Source organism: Melanerpes formicivorus, unplaced genomic scaffold (genome assembly GCF_026170545.1).
Source record: "Melanerpes formicivorus ecotype bairdi unplaced genomic scaffold, bMelFor1.0.p_v2 SCAF_12, whole genome shotgun sequence".
Classification (NCBI taxonomy): domain Eukaryota; kingdom Metazoa; phylum Chordata; class Aves; order Piciformes; family Picidae; genus Melanerpes; species Melanerpes formicivorus.
In genome coordinates, this window is record NW_027142364.1 from 12,063,507 (window position 1) to 12,085,951 (window position 22,445).

At 44.0% G+C, this 22,445-nt stretch overlaps 1 protein-coding gene across 2 annotated transcripts; it reads right to left on the reverse strand.

Annotated features, from left to right (window-relative positions):
* Nucleotides 1-1,823: 1,823 nt before the first annotated feature.
* On the reverse strand, nucleotides 1,824-21,719 carry KLHL6 (kelch like family member 6). Of its 2 annotated transcripts, XM_068145397.1 has the most exons (8): nucleotides 21,553-21,621; nucleotides 21,398-21,473; nucleotides 16,145-16,310; nucleotides 11,623-12,072; nucleotides 9,005-9,242; nucleotides 6,080-6,282; nucleotides 4,879-5,092; nucleotides 1,824-2,897 (listed from the first exon to the last, which is right to left on the reverse strand). In XM_068145397.1, the coding sequence occupies exons 3-8, from the start codon at nucleotides 16,304-16,306 to the stop codon at nucleotides 2,596-2,598; spliced, it is 1,569 nt and encodes a 522-aa protein (XP_068001498.1). In that variant the 5' UTR covers nucleotides 16,307-16,310; nucleotides 21,398-21,473; nucleotides 21,553-21,621; the 3' UTR covers nucleotides 1,824-2,595. The 2 variants fall into 2 exon arrangements, with proteins under 2 accessions (XP_068001498.1, XP_068001497.1); XM_068145396.1 differs by having other exon boundaries at nucleotides 21,398-21,719.
* Nucleotides 21,720-22,445: the final 726 nt, after the last annotated feature.

Genomic DNA, 22,445 nt, shown 5'->3' on the forward strand with positions numbered 1-22,445 from the left:
CCCTGTAGACCAGCCAGTACTGCTAGCCATGTCAAAGGTGGTAACTGTGCTTAACAAAAGGAGCAGTGACTGACACACCAGAAGGCTGTGCTGAAATTCAGTGAGACCTAGACAGGCATGAGAATTGGGCAGAGGGGAACCTCATGAAGTTCAACAAGAGCTACTGTAGAGTCCTGCATCTGGTGGGGAATAACGCCCTGCACCAGCACAGAGTGCAGCTCTGTGGGCAAGGACCTGGAAGTGCTGCTAGACAAGTTCACCAAGAGTAAGCAATGTGCCCTTGTGGTCAAGAAGGCAAATGGCTCCCCAGTTCAGGAGAGACAGGGAACTACTGGAGAGAGTCCAATGAAAGGCCATCAAGATGGTGAGGGAACTGGAGCATCTCTCTTATGAGGAGAGACTGAGAGACCTGAGGCTCTTTAGCCTGGAAAAGAGCAGACTGAGAAGGGATCTTATCAATGCTGACCAATAACTGAAGAGTGGAGGTCAAGGGGATGAGGCTGGGCTCTTCTCAGGGATGGCCACCAATAAGGCAAGGAGCAACAGGTACAAACTAAAAACCAAGGTGGTTTCACCTAAACATAAGGAAATTATTTTTTACTTTGAGAGTACTGTAGCACTGGACCAGACTTCTCAGAGAGGTTGTGGAGTGTCCTCTCTGGAAACCTTCAAAACCCACCTGGATGCATTTCTGTGTGACCTGGTCTAAAGGAATCTGCTTTAGCAGGGAGGTTCGACTAGATGATATCCAGAGGTCCCTTCCAACCCTCACCATTCTGTGAGCCTGTGAAAACCTTGTGTAATAAAATGCCCTTTTAAGAGGTCATTTCTTCTTTTAAAGGGCAGGATGGAGCAGTCTGGGCCAGCATGGAAGTGTGAGAAGTGCTGCACCCTGCAGAACAACAGGAACATAAAGAAGGAAGGGGACCAATTTTAAAAGTAGTTGAAAATGGAAGGACTGTGGGAAAAAAATATAAATAGGGGCTTGGCTGGAATTATAGAAGTGAGTTGCAAGGCACAGGGCAAATTGCAGAACAGACAGGAGTTCTTGCAGTCTTTCTGAGAGAAGGATATAGTGGAGACCTTGCTGAGTGGCACACACTTACCCCACAGGCTGTCTGCCCTGCTCCTCCTGGACAGTTGTGGCAAACTTGCTGGTATGGTCTGTGGGCCCTGCTGTACTGCTGAGCACTCTGCCATTAGTGCACTGAAATTCAGGAACCCACTTTTTTTTTTTCCTTAGCTCAACATGAGAGAAATAATATTTTTAATACTGTATAAGGCAAAAGGAGACATCACAGAGCAGGGGGTGGGGAGGAGGCTGGAAGCAGTCATTGCTCTCTGCTTAGACAGATTTGTTTTTCAGTGTTTTCTGTCTTGATTTAATGGTGAGTTGGCTCTTTCCAGCAACTAGGCAGGGAATGAAAGATGGGAATGTGTTCCCAGCCTTTGGCCAAGTGTCCCAGAGCGTCCTGGGCATGACCTCTTCGTGTTTATTTTCGTCTCTCTATACTGACCCAGATGCCGGGACTTGAGACTTGGGCCCTCGTGGACTATCGAACGTTTGCCCCTTCTGGTACAGCCTGTGATGATCCCAGGAGTCAGGCTGGGAACAGTACCTGGAACTGTTTTTCTCCCCAGCAGACTGTTCTGTCCGATTGCATTCCAGGAAATCCTGGGAAAAAATCTGGGAGAGCACTGCCACCCAGTGGGATGGAGGCAGGGATGCGAGCAGCCCAGTGCACCAGTACTCCCCTGTGTACAGCAAAACGGAGAGGAAAAAGCCTTTCAGGCAGACCAGTAAACCACACCAGAAGAGAACAAAAGGGAAACTAAGTTCTGGTCAGCTTTATTAGAAAACAGCCACAACGAATGTTCGGTGGAACCAGTTTATCCCTGCAGCCTGTGCAGTCTCTTTTTTGGGAATGACAGCAAGGCTTGCAAACGGAGATGGATTCATTTTCTGTCCCACAGAACTCAAAAACTATCAAAGTGTCTTCAAGCAAACAAACCAACCAACAAACAAGATTTAACTTAATCTAGTGTGCCAACCACCGGGGTAAAAAAACAAACAAACCAAAAAACAAGCACAGCTTTGGAATAAACAATGTTATGTTTCACTAAAGTTACAACTCTTCCATTCCAAAAGGCATTGTGGTTTGGGTTTTTGGGGTTTGTTTTTGTATTATTGTTTTTTTTCCACTAGTAGGTGCTGCAAATCCAACTTAGCACAATAAATAGTTGGGCAAACGTCAGGACCAAGCTGAGCCAGTTCAAGCATGTTTCAGGGCAGTTAGAGCTGGGAAGTAAGTTTCCCACCTACACATCACATTTCTTTGCCTGATTGGAGGTATTGTGTTGACAGCAGTAAACTACAGCTGGTTCCTTTGTTTTTCTGTGGGGGGAAGGAATTAAGATAATTTAAGGATATACTGTACAGAGGAAATGCAAGGACTGAGCATATATACAGATACGCCCCGAAGGACCCCAGTGGTGATATTTCCATTCGTTGCTCCCTGCAGCTAACAAATATCATTGCTACAGTCTGTGCCACTGGGCACAGAGGTATTGGGTTCCTTTGCAGCTCTCCTACAGTCAGACAGAAACTGCCCCTGGCACAATCCTACGGATGTGCGTGTAAGACTTCCTGAGGGTAACGCTCCCGTGGTGAGACACCCCCCGCGGCAGGACACACTCTTCTGTCAGCTTCTGAGTTTCAGGGTCCCAGCACAGCACTGTCGCAATGACCTCGTTCTTTTCATCTCGGCCCCCAGTGATAAACAGCTTGTTGTTGCAAGGAGAAATCCCACAACTGGCTCTCTCATGGGTAAACTGAGTCACCAGGCACCATGTGTCCTCCTGGGGGCTGTAGGAGTAGAGTGCTTTCATTGCCCCACCTGGAGAGGAAATGGATATCAGTTTGCACTGCCCATTCCTGCAAGAGATTGTGAGTAAACCACACACTTCAACAAGGCTCCATTCCTGACATTCTTAAGAATTATTTATGCCTCAAAGCTAAGAAAAAAACAAGGTCACAGGATACTTTATTCTTTTGAAAGTTGTGTGTTCATCTGTCTGGAGAATTTAAGGCCAGTATGACCACAGTGCATCCAGCATCAGACCTTTCTCATACCTGCTGCTTCAGCTAAGGACACAACTGCAGAAAAAAACAATCTTGTTTAAAAGGACTTAGGTGTGGTAAGCTGCTGCTGTTAGAAGGCTTTTTTCACTAACTTCAGTGTCCATCAAACCACTTTCTACTTGGAGCTGGCTGTTTTCAAAAGTGCATTCCTCATTTAGAGGATTGTCACACTGGAGTATCTTCTTATGGGTGTGCTAAACAGAGAGTGACCTTCGGTTTCTTCATGTTTCCCAAGTCTGAAGTCATTCTTGAAACCTTTAGTGCACCTTTTCCAATTTTGCAGGGTCCTTTTCTCCTGCAAAAAGGTCAATACCTTAATACTCAAGGCTGTGGAAATCTATTTCCTCCAGAGACTACCAACAGCTAAATGGTTCTTATTCTGAAACTTGCAGGGACTGGATGTGTATTCTGTAGCAGCTGTGTAGAATAGGGCTGGGAAAACCTTGCAGCCATGGACTTATTGATGAGGTGCAACATTGCCTGGGATCCTACCTGCTGGTTAAGTGGGCATTTATCTATTGCAGTTATAATAAATGATGGTTTTGACAACACTAGTCCAGTACTTGAGGGGTGATGAGGTCATTGTGAGGTGACTAAGAAGTTGTATTCCACAGCTGGAGCAGACTGAAAACATGGATGTTGTCAGTTACAGTGATTCATCTGGTGGTTGGTTATTCATTGATAATTTGATTGCTTTGGATGCAAGTAACCAAATGCTCTTTTATCTCCTGAACTTCAGGTGGGGCTGATTTTGAGTCTATTGAAATAGATTTGTTTCTCAGATAGGTAAATGGTGGATTTACTGGTCAGTGTTCCTGCCTGAGAGATGCTGAATGAAATTATCTGGAGTATTGAGTCAGTTTTTATTGGGAGTTGTATCAGCTAGCTCCTATCAGCTATGTCTTCCTGTACAAAAAGGATGAGGTCCATTCCTGTGCTGAGGAGAAGCATGAGGTAGTTACATATACATGAAGTGCACACATGTATACATACATATGTATGTATATCTGACATGCAGCTATACAATCTGACACGCAGATTGTAACTCTCCCTTCAGAACACCATTTATTACGTGGAGATGCTCTTACTCTATGCCAGCTCTCAGCACCATATTGATTACACTGCAAGTGAGAAACTTCATGCATCAAGGCTGAGAGGGATGGGAAACTTCTTAGAGCTCTTGTTTTGTTCCTCTTTTCGTTTTCCCAGCACCATCTGGAGATGTATGCAGGATCCCTCCTCCCTCCCAGTTCAGCCCACCACCATTAAATTCTTGCTCTTTTAGATTTGTTTCCAGTTCTGGTAATTGACTGAATTAACCCCATGTGTGACCTAGTGAAGACATCTGGGACTTTGGTATCAGTTGCTTTGCTTCCATGATTTGCTCCTATTGCTCATATCCCTACATCAGTGCAGTGGGTTGTGTAATGAGCGGGGGACATGGTATAACTATGAGGTCATGCCTTTGCCAGTAAGAGCCTGCTTTTGGATGGCTTTAAATTGTCTCTCTGGGCTGGCTCCAGCTTTTCAAGATACCTGCCACACTAGCAAGGAGTCTGATTTGGTGGCTCTTCACTGCTGTTTGTGTATGTGCTGGATTCTCATCCCTCACTAAACTCAATGAGATGAGTCATCTGACCATTTGAACATACTCCATAGAGTCTGTGGGTAAAACTAACAGTCAGAAACAGGGCCTGCTGTGTCTAGACAAGAAGGCCCATTGATTCTTCACTTACCCACAACATAAATGTGATCACGGAAACTTGCTGCATTGATGCATTTGGCTTCTACTGGCATGGAAGCTTTCAGGCTCCACATGTTGGTCGCAGGGTCATAGCATTGAGTCTTGTCTGTTGCCAGTTTCCCGTTGGGTCCTCCCCCAATCACATAGAGTTTCTTCTTGTAGCTGGCTGCTGCAAAGGAGCTTACATTGACCATGAGGGGAGCAGCCTGTGTGACCATGAAAAATCGTTAGCAACCATCTGGAGTTGTCAGGCTGCTGCCTATGGGATGGGAGCCTGCTGAATTTCAGTCTAGACATCCCTTTTAAGATGAGCAGCAGGGTTCAGAAGATGCAATTTGTGGGCATATGGGAAAAGTATATTTCAGCTTTTTCTTTAGACAGTAAAATTCTCAATATTGATTTGTTCTGTTCAAATGTTCTTAAAACTGCATCATCAACAATTCAAAAGCTAGAAAATGACAGAAATGCCCCAAATCTCCTTTCCATAGTTATGTACATTAAAAAAACCACACACAAGAAACTGGCTCATGCTGACTAGCTGCTACTTGCAGCTGTGATTGTTAGACTCCTCTGCATTGCTTTGTATCATCTAAAAACGAGGGGGGTTAGCTGCCATTATAATGCCTAATCTCATTACTTTTGTAGACTGTGAATACTCTCACTGTTTGAAGTACAGTTAAGTAGAAAGGTTTTTTTTCCTCCATCCTATTTATCTTGAAACCTTTCAACTTAAATGCATGACCCATGCAGTAGTAATGCACAGGTTAATATATTTGTGTATTACGTATCACAGCAGTAGTTTCTCACCCACAATACTCAAGAAAGGCTATGGAAATGTATTCCCTCCTGAGACAACCAACAGCTAAATGGTTCTTACTCTGAAATTTTCAGGGATTCATGGTTCATGTATATTATGGTTCTTACTTGCTGATCTGTAGGCTACTAGCTTCAAAAGCCAACTAAGAATAAGAAACTAGATGTTTCACAGGCAAAGATTAGTAGGCAGTCCTCTGATTTTTACTTTCTGAAGGATATGCATTTCTGTAGAAATGATAGAGAGTTTTTGCAGACCAGAAATACTTCAAAGAATTGTTACCAGATCCTGTCCCATTAACTTTTACAATTCAAAGCCGTAGCGTTTTCTGGTTAAAATGATCCACGTGACTAAAATGTTACGTGATGCAGCATCTTACCTCTGACCAACAGTTATGAAAAGGGTCATATGCTTCCATGCTGTTGATTCTCTGCATGCCATCGAACCCACCAATGACATACACCTTGCCACCCAGCACAGCCATTTTATGCCTCCATCGCCCAATATTGAGATACTCAATTTGTATCCATTTGTTGATGGAGGCGTTGTATTTCCAGACATCATGCTTTGTTTCTTTGCCACCTGTAAATATCACAGCATAGCTTGGGTTTACTCAGAGTCTCCAATATGTTTAAATTTCAAAATGTTCTCTCACAAAAGAAAGTAAGTCATTGGTACTTAGTGTTAGCTACTTAATTACCTACACCAATGGCCTATTACACCAGAAGAAAAGCTCATTTAACTTACTTAACTTATTTAATAGTGAAGGAAACTCTGAACAATTTCCACAATCAAATATTCAGTATATTCAGTTCCTCACTTAAGCAGACCACAACCACTTTCATTGTAATGCCAATGAATGACAAACCACACACAGTATGGTGATATGCAGGAGATTTTTGTGCACCACCAGGGCTTTGCAGAATGATGCGAAGTCACAAATAATGAAATGTGATTTAAATAAGAGAGTGGAGGAAGCTGCACCTGGTTGTGCCAAATCCCCTAAAGACAGGCCTGCACTGGGGAACTCCCAGTTTGTGCAGGGTAGATCCAATCAGCTAAGCTTAGTGGTTTATGTTGTAAAAACAAATACTCGACTCTGAACTCCTATCCTTCCTGCATAACATGTTAGAAGTTTTACCCTTCATCCTTGGGACCATATGGCTGGGATCTCATTTTTGTACCTCTCCTTCTGGTCTCTTTCTTTACTGACTTGGATTTGCTTCATATTTATAGATTGAAGGTCAGAACTGGACCCTGCAATCTCATTCTAGAGCTGACTTGCAAGTGAATCTTTTACTCACACTGAAGCAGAGAGCAGTGTTTTAAACCAGCATTTTTGTTTGCATATCATTTTTGGTGTAACTGCAATCTGAATAGATCTAGTTAAGCCTGAAACCACATTTTCAGACTGAGTAGCTTATACCATCATCTGCAAGCTGACTAAACATTTGCTTCACTGGTGAATATACTGAAAAGAGAATTCATATTCCATTGAGAAAGTGTCTGCCTTCATTGGTATTCTGTACTGCAGCCAGATCACTGCAAACTGATGGGGCTCATCTCTGGGCCAAATAGCAGATTGAATAGGAGATAATTAGCATGCTAGAAAGAGTCGTTTGTAATGCTTTTGTCTCAGTATTTTTCACATGTATGTGTTGAATTTTATTTGCACTCAAATAGCTGAAATGGCTGAAGGGCCTGAATGCAGCATTCATGGTTACAATGGGGCTGAGAGACTGCAGGTGTTCCCTGACCCTCCCTTGAAATTTGTATTTTACAGGAGCTTGCTGTTTCCTGCACAGGCTGAAACTCTGGTAGGAGCCTGAGCTGGACCGGGTGGGTAGATTTGCTGCACATCTTGGGGCAAGGAGATATTGTTGAGAGAATTGGAGGCTGATTTTGTTTCTGGCTATCTTTTTTTTTTTTTTTTTTTTCCTCTAGACCACAGTTCTTTCTAATTTGAGGAAAAAATTGTAACTAAATTACTAAAAAGTAACAGAATGGTGAGTGGTAAGTCCTGTCGGTTTTAGTTACACTGCAAATGTAGTGTTTCCAGCAGTCCATCCAATCACATAGCACTTAAACTGTTCAGGGAAATGGTGATCTAAAAGTAGTCATAACCTTGTACAAAGGACTTTGCTATTGTTCAACTACTAAAAGAGCAGGAAAGACTCCAAAGGGAAATGAGCACATGGGAGGGGGGGAAGATTGACTTAGGAAAGATGCAAGTCAAGTTAGAAAAGAACCAAGTCACAGGAGCTAAAAGAAAGAAAACAAGAGTAGAAGGACATGTGGGAGGAGACAGATGTTTCATCAGGTTCGAGACATTAATAATTTGTTTTTACTGAAAATAAACCACTAATGACTTTGGGCCATTCAGCCTTTTATTTGGGTGAGAGACAGAAGAAAGGCTAAGAGGGAATGGAAAGAGAGATTCACAGATACGAAATTAGCCAGGGAAGGAAGAAGGAGGAACTGGGAGAACAGCAAGAAGAAAGCCATCTTAGACTCACTATAGCAGGGTGTTAGCCTGGCCTGGAGGCAGCCTAGATAGAGCATAAACAAAAAGCAGAGAAGAGACACCAGGAAAGATGCCAGGAATAAAAGAAAGCAAAAATACCGTGATCTAGAAAAAGAGGAAAGGTTGAGAGATTAAAGACAAATGGAAAAGAGATCTCTCAGCTCAAGGGTATGAAGCTGTAAGGGATGTTCCCTAGCTGGGCTGTTTGACCTATAGGTTGGACTCGGTGATCCTCGAGGTCTCTTCCAACCTTAGTTATACTGTGATAGTTAGTTATACTGTGACTTAGGTTCCCTTTTACAGCTGACTTTTAACAGAGGGCCTGCTGCCAGAGTAAAAGACCTACCCCATGGTGGGCTGAAAGGAAAAACTTCCTTTATTTGTAATGAGGGAAGAAATAATCTCATTCTTACCCCAGGACAAAGATTTAATAAACTCTAAATTGGAATGTGGTAATAAAACTAGGTGGATTCCCAAAAGGAATCAATTATTCTTCTTTTTATGTTTGAGATCATGTCCTGAGTGTCTAAGGTTCTGCACACAAGTAGCCATGCATGTAGGTTAGTACTGTTTGAAAAGGAATCCTGTGCTAAAACTAGGGCTAGGAAGAGCCCTCACACATCCAGCACTTCTCTGGAGCGTGTTCAAAGCCAAAGCATTAGGAATTTCTGCAGTGCTGAATGCTCCTAAAGCTGTCTCAAGCATGCTCTTGAGAAAAGCTGGAAATAATTGTGAGAACCCTCTGCTCCCCTGTTCCACTCCCAGTGTCTTGTTCCTTACCCGATATGTAGACTTCATTTTTTAGGGTAGTGCATGCAAACTCCACCCATTTTTTATTCTCATTCTCCGTCTCCTGCTCTGTGATTGGTAATTTTGCTACTTCCAGGCGGCTTCGCCTCAAAGGATCCAGGCAAGTCACTTCTGCTACAAACTTCTCATCTTTTGTACAGCCCCCTATGATCATAAACACCTCAGACTGGAACTCGTGCATCCTGGGCTTGGTTCTTTCTGTAATAATCTAAATGCAAGCAAGACAGAGTGAGCACACAGGGCACTTACACCAACCATTACAGAAAGGTCTGGTGACCTTTTTTCTAATTACCCGTTTTACAGACCACAACTGACTTACATTAGCTGAACCAATTATCAAATGCTCTCTAAGACAAAAGCTCGGAAAGCATCCTAGAAGCACTCAGTAGAGGTTACTGTACGCTTCTTTCAGCAGGATTTCTCCAACGCTGGACTTAGTTAGTTTTGTCTACCTGCTAGGATCCTTTCAGATCCTCCTGGGAATTCCCAGGGTAGCACCAAGATCTACGAAGGAAAGCAGTAGTGACAAGTTTGGATGCATGTGAGGCAGCTGAAAATGGCAGATTTTATTTGGGCTGACAGAGTGAGGGAAAGGTTGGAGGCCCATAAGGTTTGTATATGCCCTGGGGAGCTAGGATTGGAGAGAGCAAGACTGCAGTTAGTGCTAGCAGAAAGTACACTCATCATTTGTCCTGAAGAGATGTGTTAAAGTGTCAAAGCAATAACAATTTTCAACTGTGGGTTGTTTTGCTTCTTTGTTTATAAACCTTAATTTTAAGCCAAAATTTGAAGATTTACTTAAAGGCAGCACCAGACTCTGAAACATGGTTAGCTCTAATTTACTGCCTGTTGGCTCAGTTTATCGATCAGGTCTTTGTTTCAGGGACATTGCAAAAAGTCACTTCCTGGGTAAAGGCTCACCAGGAGCAAAGAATGCAGAGGGTGTTTGGAAATTTGTGCTCCACTTGGAGGAAATACTTGCAAGCAAGTGGAAATGAGTGCACTAGAGACTCTAGGTATGCTGGCTCTGTGCTGAAGGATAGAAGAAATAACCTTTATGCTTCCCTCACCCCCTAATTTTTCATCCTGGATGAAAAGCCTTGTGGAAGGAATATGGAGCATATGAAGTTGTTTCTCTGATGATGCTGTATCACAGGGCACGTGCCAGTTTGCAGACACTCATAGTCTCCTAGGAGAGGTCTGCAGTTAACTGCAATTGTTATCTTCTCCATGCCCCAGAGAAGCAGTCTGTGCACTCACAGGTTAAGTGCTGTGACAGTAGGCATCTTGCGTGCAGTTTTCTTTCTCTTTCTACTTTTAAATGTTTATAAATTGGCATAATTAACCTATCTTTATCTATCCTTTATACTAACACAAATTTTGAATTGTTTTGCAAATTGTTAGGCACATTTTTTTTAAAAGTCTGTCCCAGAACTTGGCAGAGTTCAGAATTCTGTTTTTAACCTGTCTTATCACCACTGCCAGGTGTCAGCCCCAGGCAGGAGAGCCAGCAGGGTAGCTCCTGACGGCTGCCTCTTTGAAGAGGAGTGTAATGAATGTTCAGCCCTGAGCAACACTCTCTTTATCTGTCCTGAGTGGACCTGACAGCACTGCTGGATGGGGCAAAGCTTCCTCAAGGAGTTCCTACCAGACTGGCTGGCGTTGTCCCAGGTCACTGTGTGTTCTTACACAGTCACCAGCACAAAAGCCCTTGGTCTCCCCGCTGCTGACAGTGACTCATCCACTGTTAGTGGTGGATCCACAACATGCTCCTGAGGCCCCCTCTGACTCTCTAACTGAGAAGGTGCACACGTTTTCTCACACACTTGCATAGCATTGCTCCTGTTGTGAAATCTGACCTCTGGTTGCTCTCCCCTCTACCCTGTATTTTGGGCCAGGAGATGTAACTGATATCTAACTTTCCAAAGAGGACAGGCAATTGAAGAACTGAAGAGCCACCACAGCCTACCTGTCCACAGCAGGCAGGACAGGACTCAGATGGATGCCAGAATGAACCTGCCTCTTTGGGTGTAGAGACCCCTGCAAATGGGGAGGATAGGCAAACCTCTCCTCTGGGAAGAGACCATCTTCTTTGATGGGAGGTTCTCTCTTTCTGAAATATTTCCCCCATAAGTAACAGATGGAGATGCTACATGTGCAGATTTGAAAGAGCCATTACAGGTTGTGGCACAGGTCAGTGGAAGAAGCATTATTCCTTTGTTAGGATTGAAATAACAGCTAAGAGGGTGAGGTGCCAGGATTAAGACTATTTGCCTTTGTACTAGGGAAGTCGCCTGGTGTCCTGTTTAGTTGCACAAGTGTGTGTACGTGAAGGGTCAAGCTCAGATGTTCATGAACAAGAAGTCGTAAGCCCTGTTTTAAAACAACCTACTAAAAGTGTCTAAATTCTCTGAATCAGCAGGCTAACTGTGGTGAGGCCCACCTTGACTTTTCAGTAGCACCAGTCAGTGAAACTTCAATGTGAGTACATTTTTCTGTCTCATGGGACCGCTCTTTCTGATGGGATTTTTGATCCGAAGCACAAGACATTTGAAAGAGAGCAGCAAATACCTTGCTTTTTCACTTACCTCGTTGCCTGACAGATGGTACATTCTTGCTTCCTGGAGCAAAGGAAAAACATCTGGACACTGCCTAATGAGTTGATCAGCTTCAACAGTCTCTACAAAGTACCAGGGGTCCAAGAGGGGCAGCCGGACATTCTCCAGCACATAGGGCAGGAGAGGAAACCTCTCCGACTCCTTGTAACGAACCCAGCTCATGACAGTTTCGAACACCTGCGCCTCTTCCGTGACATAGAGGTCATCACTCTTCAGCGTGCTGCAGAGGATGTCAGCTGGCAGCTCCAGGAACTCCTCGTAGTTCAGGACCTGGGTGAAGTTCTGGATAATGTAGTTCTGCACTTGTTGTTTCAGGCTATGCAGAGAGTGGGCATCAGCCAGCCTCAGGATGCCCACACAGTTCTCTGGCTGGAGGGCTTCAGTGAGAAAACTGGCACAAGCATCTACCATGCGCAGGAACTGAGGATAGAGAAAGCAGGTATAAGCACAGGGCAGCTACTTGTATGACAGTATCACAGGAGAGCTATGGAGCTTTGGGGCTGGGCCACAACCAGCTATGCACAGCACAACTCAGAGCTGGGGAGACAAGAAATCAGTCATATGAGGACAGGTATCTCCCAGAATCTGCAGTGTGAAATGATAATGTCTTCTTTCCACTGTTTTTTCTCCCTCTGCATCCACATTGCTGCTTCTGCCTCGTGTAGGACACAGAAGGCCTGTGATAGTCATGAATTTTATTTCACAGAAGTAAAGGTTTTTCTACCATTGCCTTTCCCACCATGATGTCTCAAAGCACTGGCAACCAGAGTTACAAAGCATAGATAAGGTCTCCAGGCCTCATATGTGGTTACCCTGCTTCATCTTGCCTGTTAGCTCAGATCAGCTAGAAGAGAGTCTGGTTTTAGAGTGCAGGTGGCTCCACTGTCTGCATTTATGCTCCCAACATCCAAACTCTGATCATGTCTGAGGCCTTGCAAGGGTGGTGAAAAGTGAGTGCGGAGGTCTTGGAAGGTTTGGGCCAAAGTGCAGCCCTCCCAGCAGGTATGGGCATGCTGTCCTGTACTGGGGTACATGGCAAGAGGAGGTTGACCATCAGCATATTGCTGATGTTGCCTGACAGCCAGGGTTGTTTGAGGGAGGTCTTTGAAGACTTTAGTGACCACTGTTTTCCTTTGATTCAAAGAAACATAGGTGTGCATTTTACACACAGAGTCTGCTTAATCAAAGAACTTCCCATATTTGCATTCAACAGGGCATCACAACTACTCTTCTGCACAGTAGCCTCCAGCTGAGGGTCCCAAATGTGCAGATCTTGAACCACAGATGTCTGTGGGACATTTGCTGTGGACTGCATTGTGAGCAGTCTACAGCAGCCACTGGTGGGTACTCAGGAACTGGGAACCGGGAACCAGTTTTGGGTAGAACTATTAAGTTGCAGGGCTTCATCCTGAGCTTTCCATCACCTCTGCAGTTTCAGCCACAGACAGGACATCACTATTACATTTGCTTTTGCCACTGAGTGGTGTGAATGGCAACACACACAAAGATGGGTCAGAACTGATGCTGTGCATTTCCATCTGTGCTTTTTGGGTCCTTTTTTCCATTCAGCGTCAGCAGCCAAACCATTTTAACTCATTCTGTCCCACTGGGGAAAGTTGCACAACAGTAACTTAGGGGCAAAGAGGAAGCGAAACTTTTAAAACACTTTAATGTAGATTTGTCTCAGTAATTAGGGTAGAACCTTCCAGACCTGTTGGTCTCTTGTTGACGCATTTAGACTGTTAGCTGATCAATCACAGACGCTGTGTACAGACTACCTGGTTCCTGTTTCACATTTAGATGTGGTCAAGAGTTTAGAGAAATGCAACTGTCTGGTGAACAAGAGTACCAGAGGTCTCAGAATATGTTGCTGCCATTGTAATCTGACAGAGCTTGGTGGCCCCTTGGTGCCTGTCATGCTCGCTCTGCCTGTGCTCTGGGCTAGGACAAGGCTAATATTTTGAATTCACCAGTGCATTTCCCTGAGGATCTGAAAAGACTTTGCCAGCAATGGGTAGTCTGCAGACCAAAGGCAGGTTAAGCATTAGCCCTTTAAATGCTGGCAGTAGTTAGATTGGGGGAAAAAAATAATAGCTGAGATTTGCCAAGGTCACCCACAAGTCTAGGAATAGATCCCCAAACCATGTTCTCACCAGCCTATGGCCCAACCACTGTAGTGTGGGTGGCAGAGGGCACTGGGTGGCCTCCAGGGTGGGCACCAGTCTTGTGAGCACGGTGGCTGGGCAGCTGCCAGCCCAGACAGAGGAGATGACTATTGAACTTGTGTTGCAACTGTGCTCTAGGTGGAAAAAAGTTTGTCTAGGTCACTTCAGGGTGAGGCTTAGCTGTTCAGCAGCTCCTGTTCCAAACCCTTCACATGCTTCCCCTGGGAGGAAATCTCTGTGCACAAAGCACACTGCAGGCTTCTGTCTCTCTGAACAGCCTTCCACCTCGTTCTGCAGCCAGTTTTGGCTGCGTTTGGTTGACATTTATTGGAAAGAACTAAGGGAAGGATAATTGTGTAAAACCTTTTAAAAAGTAGTTTCTAGAGAAAGGTGGAGTATTCAGCCTAGAGGAAAGAAAGCTCTGGGGAGAGCTTGTAGCAGCCTTCCAGTATCTGAAGGGGGGCCTACAAGAAAGATGGAAAGGGACTTTTTACAAGAACTTGTAGTGATAGGATGAGAGAGAATTGATTGAATCTTGAGGAGGGTAGATTTAGACTGCATATTAGAAAAATTCTTTACAGTCAGATAATGGAATGGGTTGCCCAAGGAGGTCAGGGAGATGTTCAAGGCCAGGCTGGATAAGGCCTTGAGCAACCTGCTCTAGAGGAAGGTGTGCTTGCCCATGGTAGGGAGTTGGAACTAGATGATCTTTAAGGTCCCTTCCAACCTAAACCATTCTGTGAATCTAATCTACACTGGAATATCTAGAACTGTGCAGGTTAGTACTCTTTTTGTTCTTTGTCAAGTCTGAGATATTGAAATGAGGCACTGCCAAAAATTGTGCTAGCCAGGTAAAAAAGTTCTATTTGGAATTTGGTTTTCTCATGTCGTTAATTGGAAAGGAAAGGAAAGAGTTTCCTAAACAAAAATGTTACAATAAATTGCAGAATTGATCTTTTACTTGATATATTTAAATGAAGCATTTGACTCTTTCAGCTGTCTCTACTGGTTCTTTTGCATAAATAACAGAGACAGAACACCGGTAGTTGGGGTCAATGTTTTTTACAGACAACACATTTTCAGCCAAAAACCTCACCTGTGCATAATGTGAGGCTTTAAGACCTTATAAATGTTGGTAGTACCTAAAGCTGCTGCATTAAGACTTGGGATTGCTGCTTTTAGTCAAACATTCCTGGTTTTGTAGGGATTTGTAACTTGCTTTTCTTGTTTAGGGCATTCTCACAATTTTACCATTACTCTAACAGGGTTTGTAATGAAAAATAGGGAAGAGAAAAATGTAAATTCACTTTTGATAGTTTCACAAAGAAGTGCTTGAGGGAGGATCCTAAAGGAAAAAGAAGAAAACAAGAAGGGTGCAGAAAATTGTCCTGAAAATGAACCGGAGTGCTTTGAGGGCTACCTGTTTGCAGTGTTGCTCTGCAGGTGCCCCAGGTGCCATTAAAGCTACAGAACCTTTTCTACCTTACCTTGGGGAGCACTTTGTGATAACTTTCCCTTCTTTCCCCACAGCAAGCACCTGCTCCCATTACCCCAAAGGCCATAGGTTCATTGCAGAGTAAAACCTCCTGTGTAAGATTTAAGAATCTGAAGTTCATGATTAACCATAATGGTTTTGGAGTCAGGTGCTGCTTCTTTCCTTCCTTAATGAAAAGCCTGGGCACACATACACACCTTGGCCTGGGCACACATACACACCTTGGCACTTGGCAGGTTATGCTGGTTGCAATTTGTTGGCAATTTGCAGCTTGGTACCAGGGACCACAATTTGGTAGACCTCACAGGTGATTTATAGAACACGTGAATATCTCATGAAACAAAGGCTGAGTAACACTGCTTGAGTCTGACTTCCCCACAAATCACAGGTCATGACTAAAACCCTTTACATAAAGAGTCCTACAAAGGAGGGTGGTAACTTTGGTTGGTGACCTTCTATCTCAAGGCAATGGAGCGGAAGAGACAAGGTTAGTTTTCTGCTCTGGCCAGCCATGCCAGCCACTGCCCACTAACTCTCTCGGGCTGGAGGATGACTGGCTTTCACAGACTGACCTGAATCTTGTGGAGCACTGTCCTAGCAACACAAGCCTGCCTCCTGGCAGGTGGCACATGGGAGCAGCTTTTGGAGGCAATGCACAACAGCATTCCAGCAGATGGCTGTGACTGACATTTTTTAACACAATGTAAGTAAATATGAAGCAAAATGCTCCCATAACCCATGAAATCAGAGAATTTTGCAGTGCGTCAACCAGGGTAAGGCTTAGTGTTGCCCCAGCAACAAGACAGGATCAGTGTGTTTGAGTTATCTGTACCTGGAAGAGGCTGGCAGCTTCCAAGACTTTCTGTACATTTTGCTTTGTGATGAGCATCTTGCTGGTGTAGGTGTAGTCCAAGAGTATATTCATGGTTTCTGCGTCAACTCCTTTAAGTATGATCTTCTCTTCATATTTCTCTCTTAAATCATTGCAGAACATGGCCCTAGAAAAAAAAAAGGCATCAATCTTTTTCTGCATCCCATCCAGGACGAGGCATTGTGAAAGCATTTGGCTATATAGATTTCAACAGTTGGTCCTGTAGCAAAGTAACAAGAAAAATCATTTTGTTGCTTTCACACCTTATACTCATGAGTTTGATAAGGCATACACACATGATAGATACCCCAGAGATGGATTCTGCAGTAGACCTGAAGCTGCATGGCAGCAGGACCTTCCCTGAGTAGTGCTCTTGTGTCCGGACTGATGCTGCAAGGGCAGTTGTGATGTCTGACTTGCTGGCCTCCTATAGACTCCCTGTCTTTCTGTTTCCAGTACAGGCCCAGCGCATTCAGCCCAAACCTCCAAGATGCTGCCAATCTCCACACTTCATTAACACTTAGATATGTACTTTATAAGCCCTGGCAAGGTCAATACCCTTGTGCTGCAGAGCACTGCTTACACTGAACCCTGAAGGCCAGGCCAGATCCACGTGTCTGATAGTCTCACCTCTAAGCTTCCCAACATGTCTTTGACCATTTATTCTAGGCATAGGCCAGGGGAGAATCGCTTATGGATTTTCTTCTAAGAGGCTGACTTTTCCTCAGCTAAATTTTGGGAACTCCTGGTAGGACTGCAGAGCTGGTGCCTCTTGGCTAGAGGAGTGATGAAACAATAATGAATTAGTATTACTGTTAGCCAGAAAACACAGCCATTTCATGCATGTTGATACCACCTCTTCTTTGGTGGACAATACTGCGTTTGAAAGGCAACCACCACACGCACCTTTGCACCACACACACCTTTGGCACTAATCAGCTCTTTTGTGGGGGGTATAGATTAGAAATTTCTCCAAGAGCCATTTAAGTCCACGTTGTGTTGTGATCTGCATTTTCCACACGTGGCTGTATTTCTTCTGATGCTTGTGCTAGTTTTTTAGAAGTTTGATCAGTCCAGTCTCATTCCACGCAATCAGAGAGCCAGATTTCACATCACTGGGAATCTGGCTCAACAGATTAGAGATACATGAGTCCACTTGTAACTGTGTTGGTGCAAAACATGTGCAGATGTAAAGTGTAATTAGAAGTGCTCTTTACCCTGCATACCAAGCCCTTCTTTATTAGTCATGTGCGATGTTGCCAGGACAGTGCAACTTGGGAAGTGGTTAGAGGTCCAAAGTTTGAGGCCATGCTTTTCTTGTAAAAGTAGTGGCAGAATAAAGCTGTCTGATTGACGCATGATACTGGAAGCAAGATGTAAACAGCTTTTATTGCAAAGCAGTTAGGCATGGTGAATGGCAAATGGGTGGAAGATACCAGCTGCTTGGTGTGCTAAGAGCGACCTGTTCCTTGCCTCAGCAGAGATTTTTATTGCAAAAGAAAATTGGTATTAGTCATCTCAGTTATCCACTTTTGGATTAAAAGGCCTAACTTTTCATCAGGAAACTTGGCCAGAGAAGTTACTTGTCAGAAAAGATGATCAGCCAAAACTCTCATTTTCCATTCACTTGTCTCAGCCTGTCAGAGGTTTTTGATTCGCTGCTCTGCTCTGTGGTCCAGCCTGTGCTGCCAGTGAGATCAGAGTATTTGAAAGGCATTAGGACAAAATGCTTCCTGATTTTAGAGAGCACAAGACTGAGATTCTCCTTTACTTCTCTCCCTTTTGGCAGTGTCAGATGTTGTACATCTGGGGCACGAAGGCAGGTGGCAAGCTTTGTACAATTGCATGGGATTGATAGATGCCAAATGCTTCATCTGAATGAGAAATAAGCCACTGTAGGATGCAGGTGTTGTCTGCTCTTGTTCCTTTTATCTCTTAAACTTGTGTCTCCAGTCTTGTATTTAGCCATCCTTGTTGGGGAGGTGAGAGCTTACAAGTCCCTCTCCAGCCTTCCTGTAGGATTCCTTCAGGTATTGGAAGGCAGCTATAAGGTCTGTTCAGAGTCTTCTCTTCTCTAGGCTGAACAACCCCACCTCCCTCAGCCTGTCCTGATAGCAGAGGTGTTCCAGCCCTTGGATCATTTTTGTGGCACTCCTCTGGACTTGCTCCAACAGCTCTGTGTCCTCTTTATGATAGGGACACAAGAACTGGATGCGGTATTTGAGGTGGGTTCTCACAAGAGCAGAGTAAAGTGGAAGAATCACATCTCTGCTGGCCACACTCCTCTTGATGGAGGCCAGGATACACTTTGCCTTCCAGGCTGTATGGATTCATCTAATATAACTGCAGCCTGCAGAAAACACACATCTAAAGCACCATGCTCTCCCTCCAGTACTTGTCTGGAGGTGGCAGGGCTGAATAGCACAGTACTATCCAGCAGAGCTGGCTTCTGTAGTGATTTTCCTTCTGCTCAGATGGAGTAGACCTCATTCACACCCTCATACCACCACACAGAACTTACTAGTTCTCCTGGGGATTGACATACTGTTTCTGAACCTTTCTATATTTACCCAGAGAGGTGTGTGATTATTTTCTCTCGAGCTCTAAATACTTCAGTTGTGTCTACCAATTTTGTTGTCTGTTTCCCTCATTCTTGTCCCTGTGCAATTCTAAACTAAGCCTTTGAACAAACATTTACTCTAAAAAATACACATCTGAAAGGTATGCACACCTGAGCACCCAGGGCCAAATTTAAATACTTAAACATGGGTAAATTTAGAAGGAGGAGGAAAGGGGGGGAAAAAAAGGAAAAAAAAAGGAGTCCTTGTACATGGCATTATGAACCTGAGTTCAAATAAACATGCTGGAGTTTGAGGATGCTCTGGAAAATATTGCTTCAGCCACTCCCAGACCCATTCTTCCACTACCTTGGGCAGCACAGGAGAAAGGAACTACTGCTCTGCCTTGGTCAATTTGTATTTTTCTTCTTTGCTTTGTTACCTTCATCTGGGTAAATGGAGAGTTGATGTTTTTACATCTGTAGATGCAGGACATGTCAGAAGTACTGTCTATCTATCCTCAAGCAATGCTGAAGGAAGGACAGAAGTTGTTAACTTTTTTGGGCTGTGTTTAAGTCAGTTGCTGTGGGTAGCTTGCATTAGAGCACCCAACGTTCAGGAAGGGGGTTGTGTAACATGCTCTTGCAGGGGAATGAAGCCCATGACTCACAGGGTCTCTCTGCTTTGCTCCTGTGCACAGGTATCAGAGGCCTTGCAATAGCATTCAAAGCACAGGAATAGTATTATTTAAGAATTTCTTCTTTCTTTGAGCTCTTGCAGCTTCCAGTCAATTTTGGCAATATGAAACAAGCCACCTTTGAGCAGCAGAACTAAGGAAGCTCAGTTCCCAGCAGACTTGTGTCCTTCTTTCCCTCTTCACAGTAACCTCAGCTTCCTCTTCCTGAGTCCTCAATTCTCTCTAATTATTCTTCTCAAACACATTTTGCTTTCCTTGTCAGGACACTCAGCTTTGTGCTGCCTGCCTGTGCCCAACCAAGCAGGAGCATTGTGTGCTTTGGTTGGACACAGCGTGTGTTGGCCAGCCTGGACATGGTGCTGAGCACCATAGGGTCCCAATCCCATCATCTCTCCTCTGCCTAGCTGCAGATTTTCGTCAAACATACAGGAATTTCAGTTCTAAGATCTCCACCCTCTGCCAAATGTGACTGGAAGTAACCCAGAGTCATGACAAGAGGCACTGACAGACAGGCGGTGTGAAAGAACACAAACATAGAATTGTTTTGGTTGGAAAGGACCTTTAAGATCATGAAGTCCAAACATTCAGCCAGAACTGCCATCTCTAAACTATGTCCCTCAACACCACATCTACACATAAATAAATCTCAACATCTACACAACTGTGGGAAGACAGGCGAAACACAAGCGTGCAGTGGGGAAGACTCTGCCACTGTGCAGTTGCCTTGGGATGAAATGACTTCCACTAGGTATCCCCCTTCCTTCAAAGGGACAGGCTTGGAAAACTGACCAACAGTAGTTAGTAGAAAACTGTTTTGCCTGGTTTAAACTGAGGAAGAAGTCCCTTCTGATTGCAGCATCTTTCCTCACAGTTGGAGAGGAATCCTTTTCTTGTCAAAAGGTCATTATGGTAATTCTGATTTTATTTATGCATCTGCTCTCCTTTCTGGACACAGTGCTGTCCAGCATATTTGGGCATCTCTGCTTTCAGTTGCAGATATTCATACAGATGATGTGTATATAATTTGTCTGTAGAAACAATACTTATCTCCATATTCACAGCCACAATCTGGATTAGAAGCAGATAGAAGCAGAACTGCTCTTCTAGACGCTACTGGCAAAGCTTACCAGACTCCATTAAAATTAGCTTTCTGCTCATGTCACAAGTGGTCACAGGTTCTTTTTTCTCATGTTTCCTCTGTAGCTATTCAGTCATCTGACCACTTTAGCAGTAAAAAAAAAGAAAGAAAAAAAAATCCCAGCCATGCAAATGTGATTGTCTGAATGATAATGGAAAATCTGTGTTAGAACTGATACTGAGTTCCTCTGTGCATCTAAATTTTGTTCTTGCTGGTCAGTAGTCTCAGATAGGTTATTTTAGTGCTGAAAGAATTAAAAATTGAAGAGGGTGAAAGGGTAGAACTGTTTTACAAGGAGATATTTCCTTTTGCAATTGATTTTAGGTCACACTAAGACAGATGGAAAATGCCCTCTCTTTCCTCCTCAACAACTTTATGCAATATGTATCTTTACCACAGAAAAATTATCAGAAAAGTTATCAATTCTGACAGACCCACTCCTCTCTTAACACAAATACCAGATGATCGGAATGAATATTCCTCTGTGCCTGAGTCGCAAAGGCACAACACAAGGGGCTACAGATACTTGGTTTAAAACATCCCGTTCTTATCCACTTGCCTGCCAACCATTCTGCATTTCTTTACACGCCTCCAGCAGCCTTGCTGAGTGCTCATATCAGAACTCCAGCAAATCCACAGCTTGGCACCTGCCTTATTTGAACCTCCAACTTAAAAAACCCAAAAGAGCTGAAAAGCATCAGGAATTACAGACTCACTGCAAATGGGCAGAGTTTAGCACCCCGTTTACACTCCTTGGAGAGCTACCATTCCAGCCTAAGATGCAAAGAGAGTTTATTTGGTTTGTTTCTTACATGTCTTACCTGAAATAATTGCTTGCTGCAGCAAGGACCACTCGGTGACAGGAGAATTCCCTGCTGTCCACACATAGGATGACATCTGTAAGGGAATTTTCAAGCCGAAGGTTCTCCAGGCCATTCTGAAGCACCAGAGAGAGACCCGTATCATCAAACTTGACCTTCTCGCCACTTGAGACTTCCACCAAGTCCTCCATTTTCTTTGAACACTCATTGTCCATGGAGATCTCAGGCTCCTCAGAGCTCTTCTCCAGTGTGTCCCCCATTTTCTGGCCAGCACCGTCTCATTCTGTTGGTGCTTCAATCTAAAAAGAGCTCCTAAGCTTCAGGCAAGTCACACTGCAGAAGTTGGGCGGATTTCCTGTCCAGAGGTCTCTGCTTATCTATAGCTGTCACACACACATAACAGGAAGCCTTGCACTTTCTCATCCTGTTAACACAAACAAAGGCTGGGGTTTTTTTTGGTGAATTTCAGGCAGTATCAACGTGTTTAGGAAGGACTTAAGATGCCTCTGGATGTGAGAAGATTACAAGTGACAGGAAAGGCCTGCTTCCCACCCTCCAGCCAGTCCCTGGCTGTTATCTGGATCTGCTGGTTGTAGTGATAGGTGCACCACATGGCTATCAAGTGACTCCTGGCAGACTGGGCTGCTAAGGGGAAGAGGGTAGTATTTTAAATTTCTTTTGCCAGGTATGTCATTACTAATCACAGGTTTGGTTTGGGGGTTTGATAGTATCATAGGCTCACATACACAAGTGTCTGTTTCTTTCCCTCACAACATGTCAGCTGGCAAACACTGGATGTTTTTTCTTTCAGACTAAGCCACAGAATCATAGAATCACAGAATGGTTTGGGTTGGTAGGGACCTTAAAGATCAGTTCCAAATGCCCTGTCATGGGCAGGGACACCTTCCACTAGACCAGGTTGCTCAAAGCCAATTACTTACAATTTCTGATTGATTCAGAAGAATGCAAATAATAATGCATAGGTTGTATGCTATGAATTTCACATAGTCTACAGATTTCTATACCTCTTACAAAATACAGTGTTTTT

What these genes read in the sequence shown, in the direction of transcription:
- KLHL6 (XM_068145396.1), bottom strand. Translation starts at nt 21,657, where the DNA reads ATGGGGGACACACTGGAGAAGAGCTCTGAGGAGCCTGAGATCTCCATG. An exon ending in GCAGCAAGCAATTATTTCAG is followed by an intron (nt 16,311 to 21,397) that starts GTAAGACATGTA and finishes TTTTTTTTCTAG; the next exon opens with GGCCATGTTCTGCAATGATT. An exon ending in TGATCACATTTATGTTGTGG is followed by an intron (nt 2,898 to 4,878) that starts GTAAGTGAAGAA and finishes TTTCCTCTCCAG; the next exon opens with GTGGGGCAATGAAAGCACTC.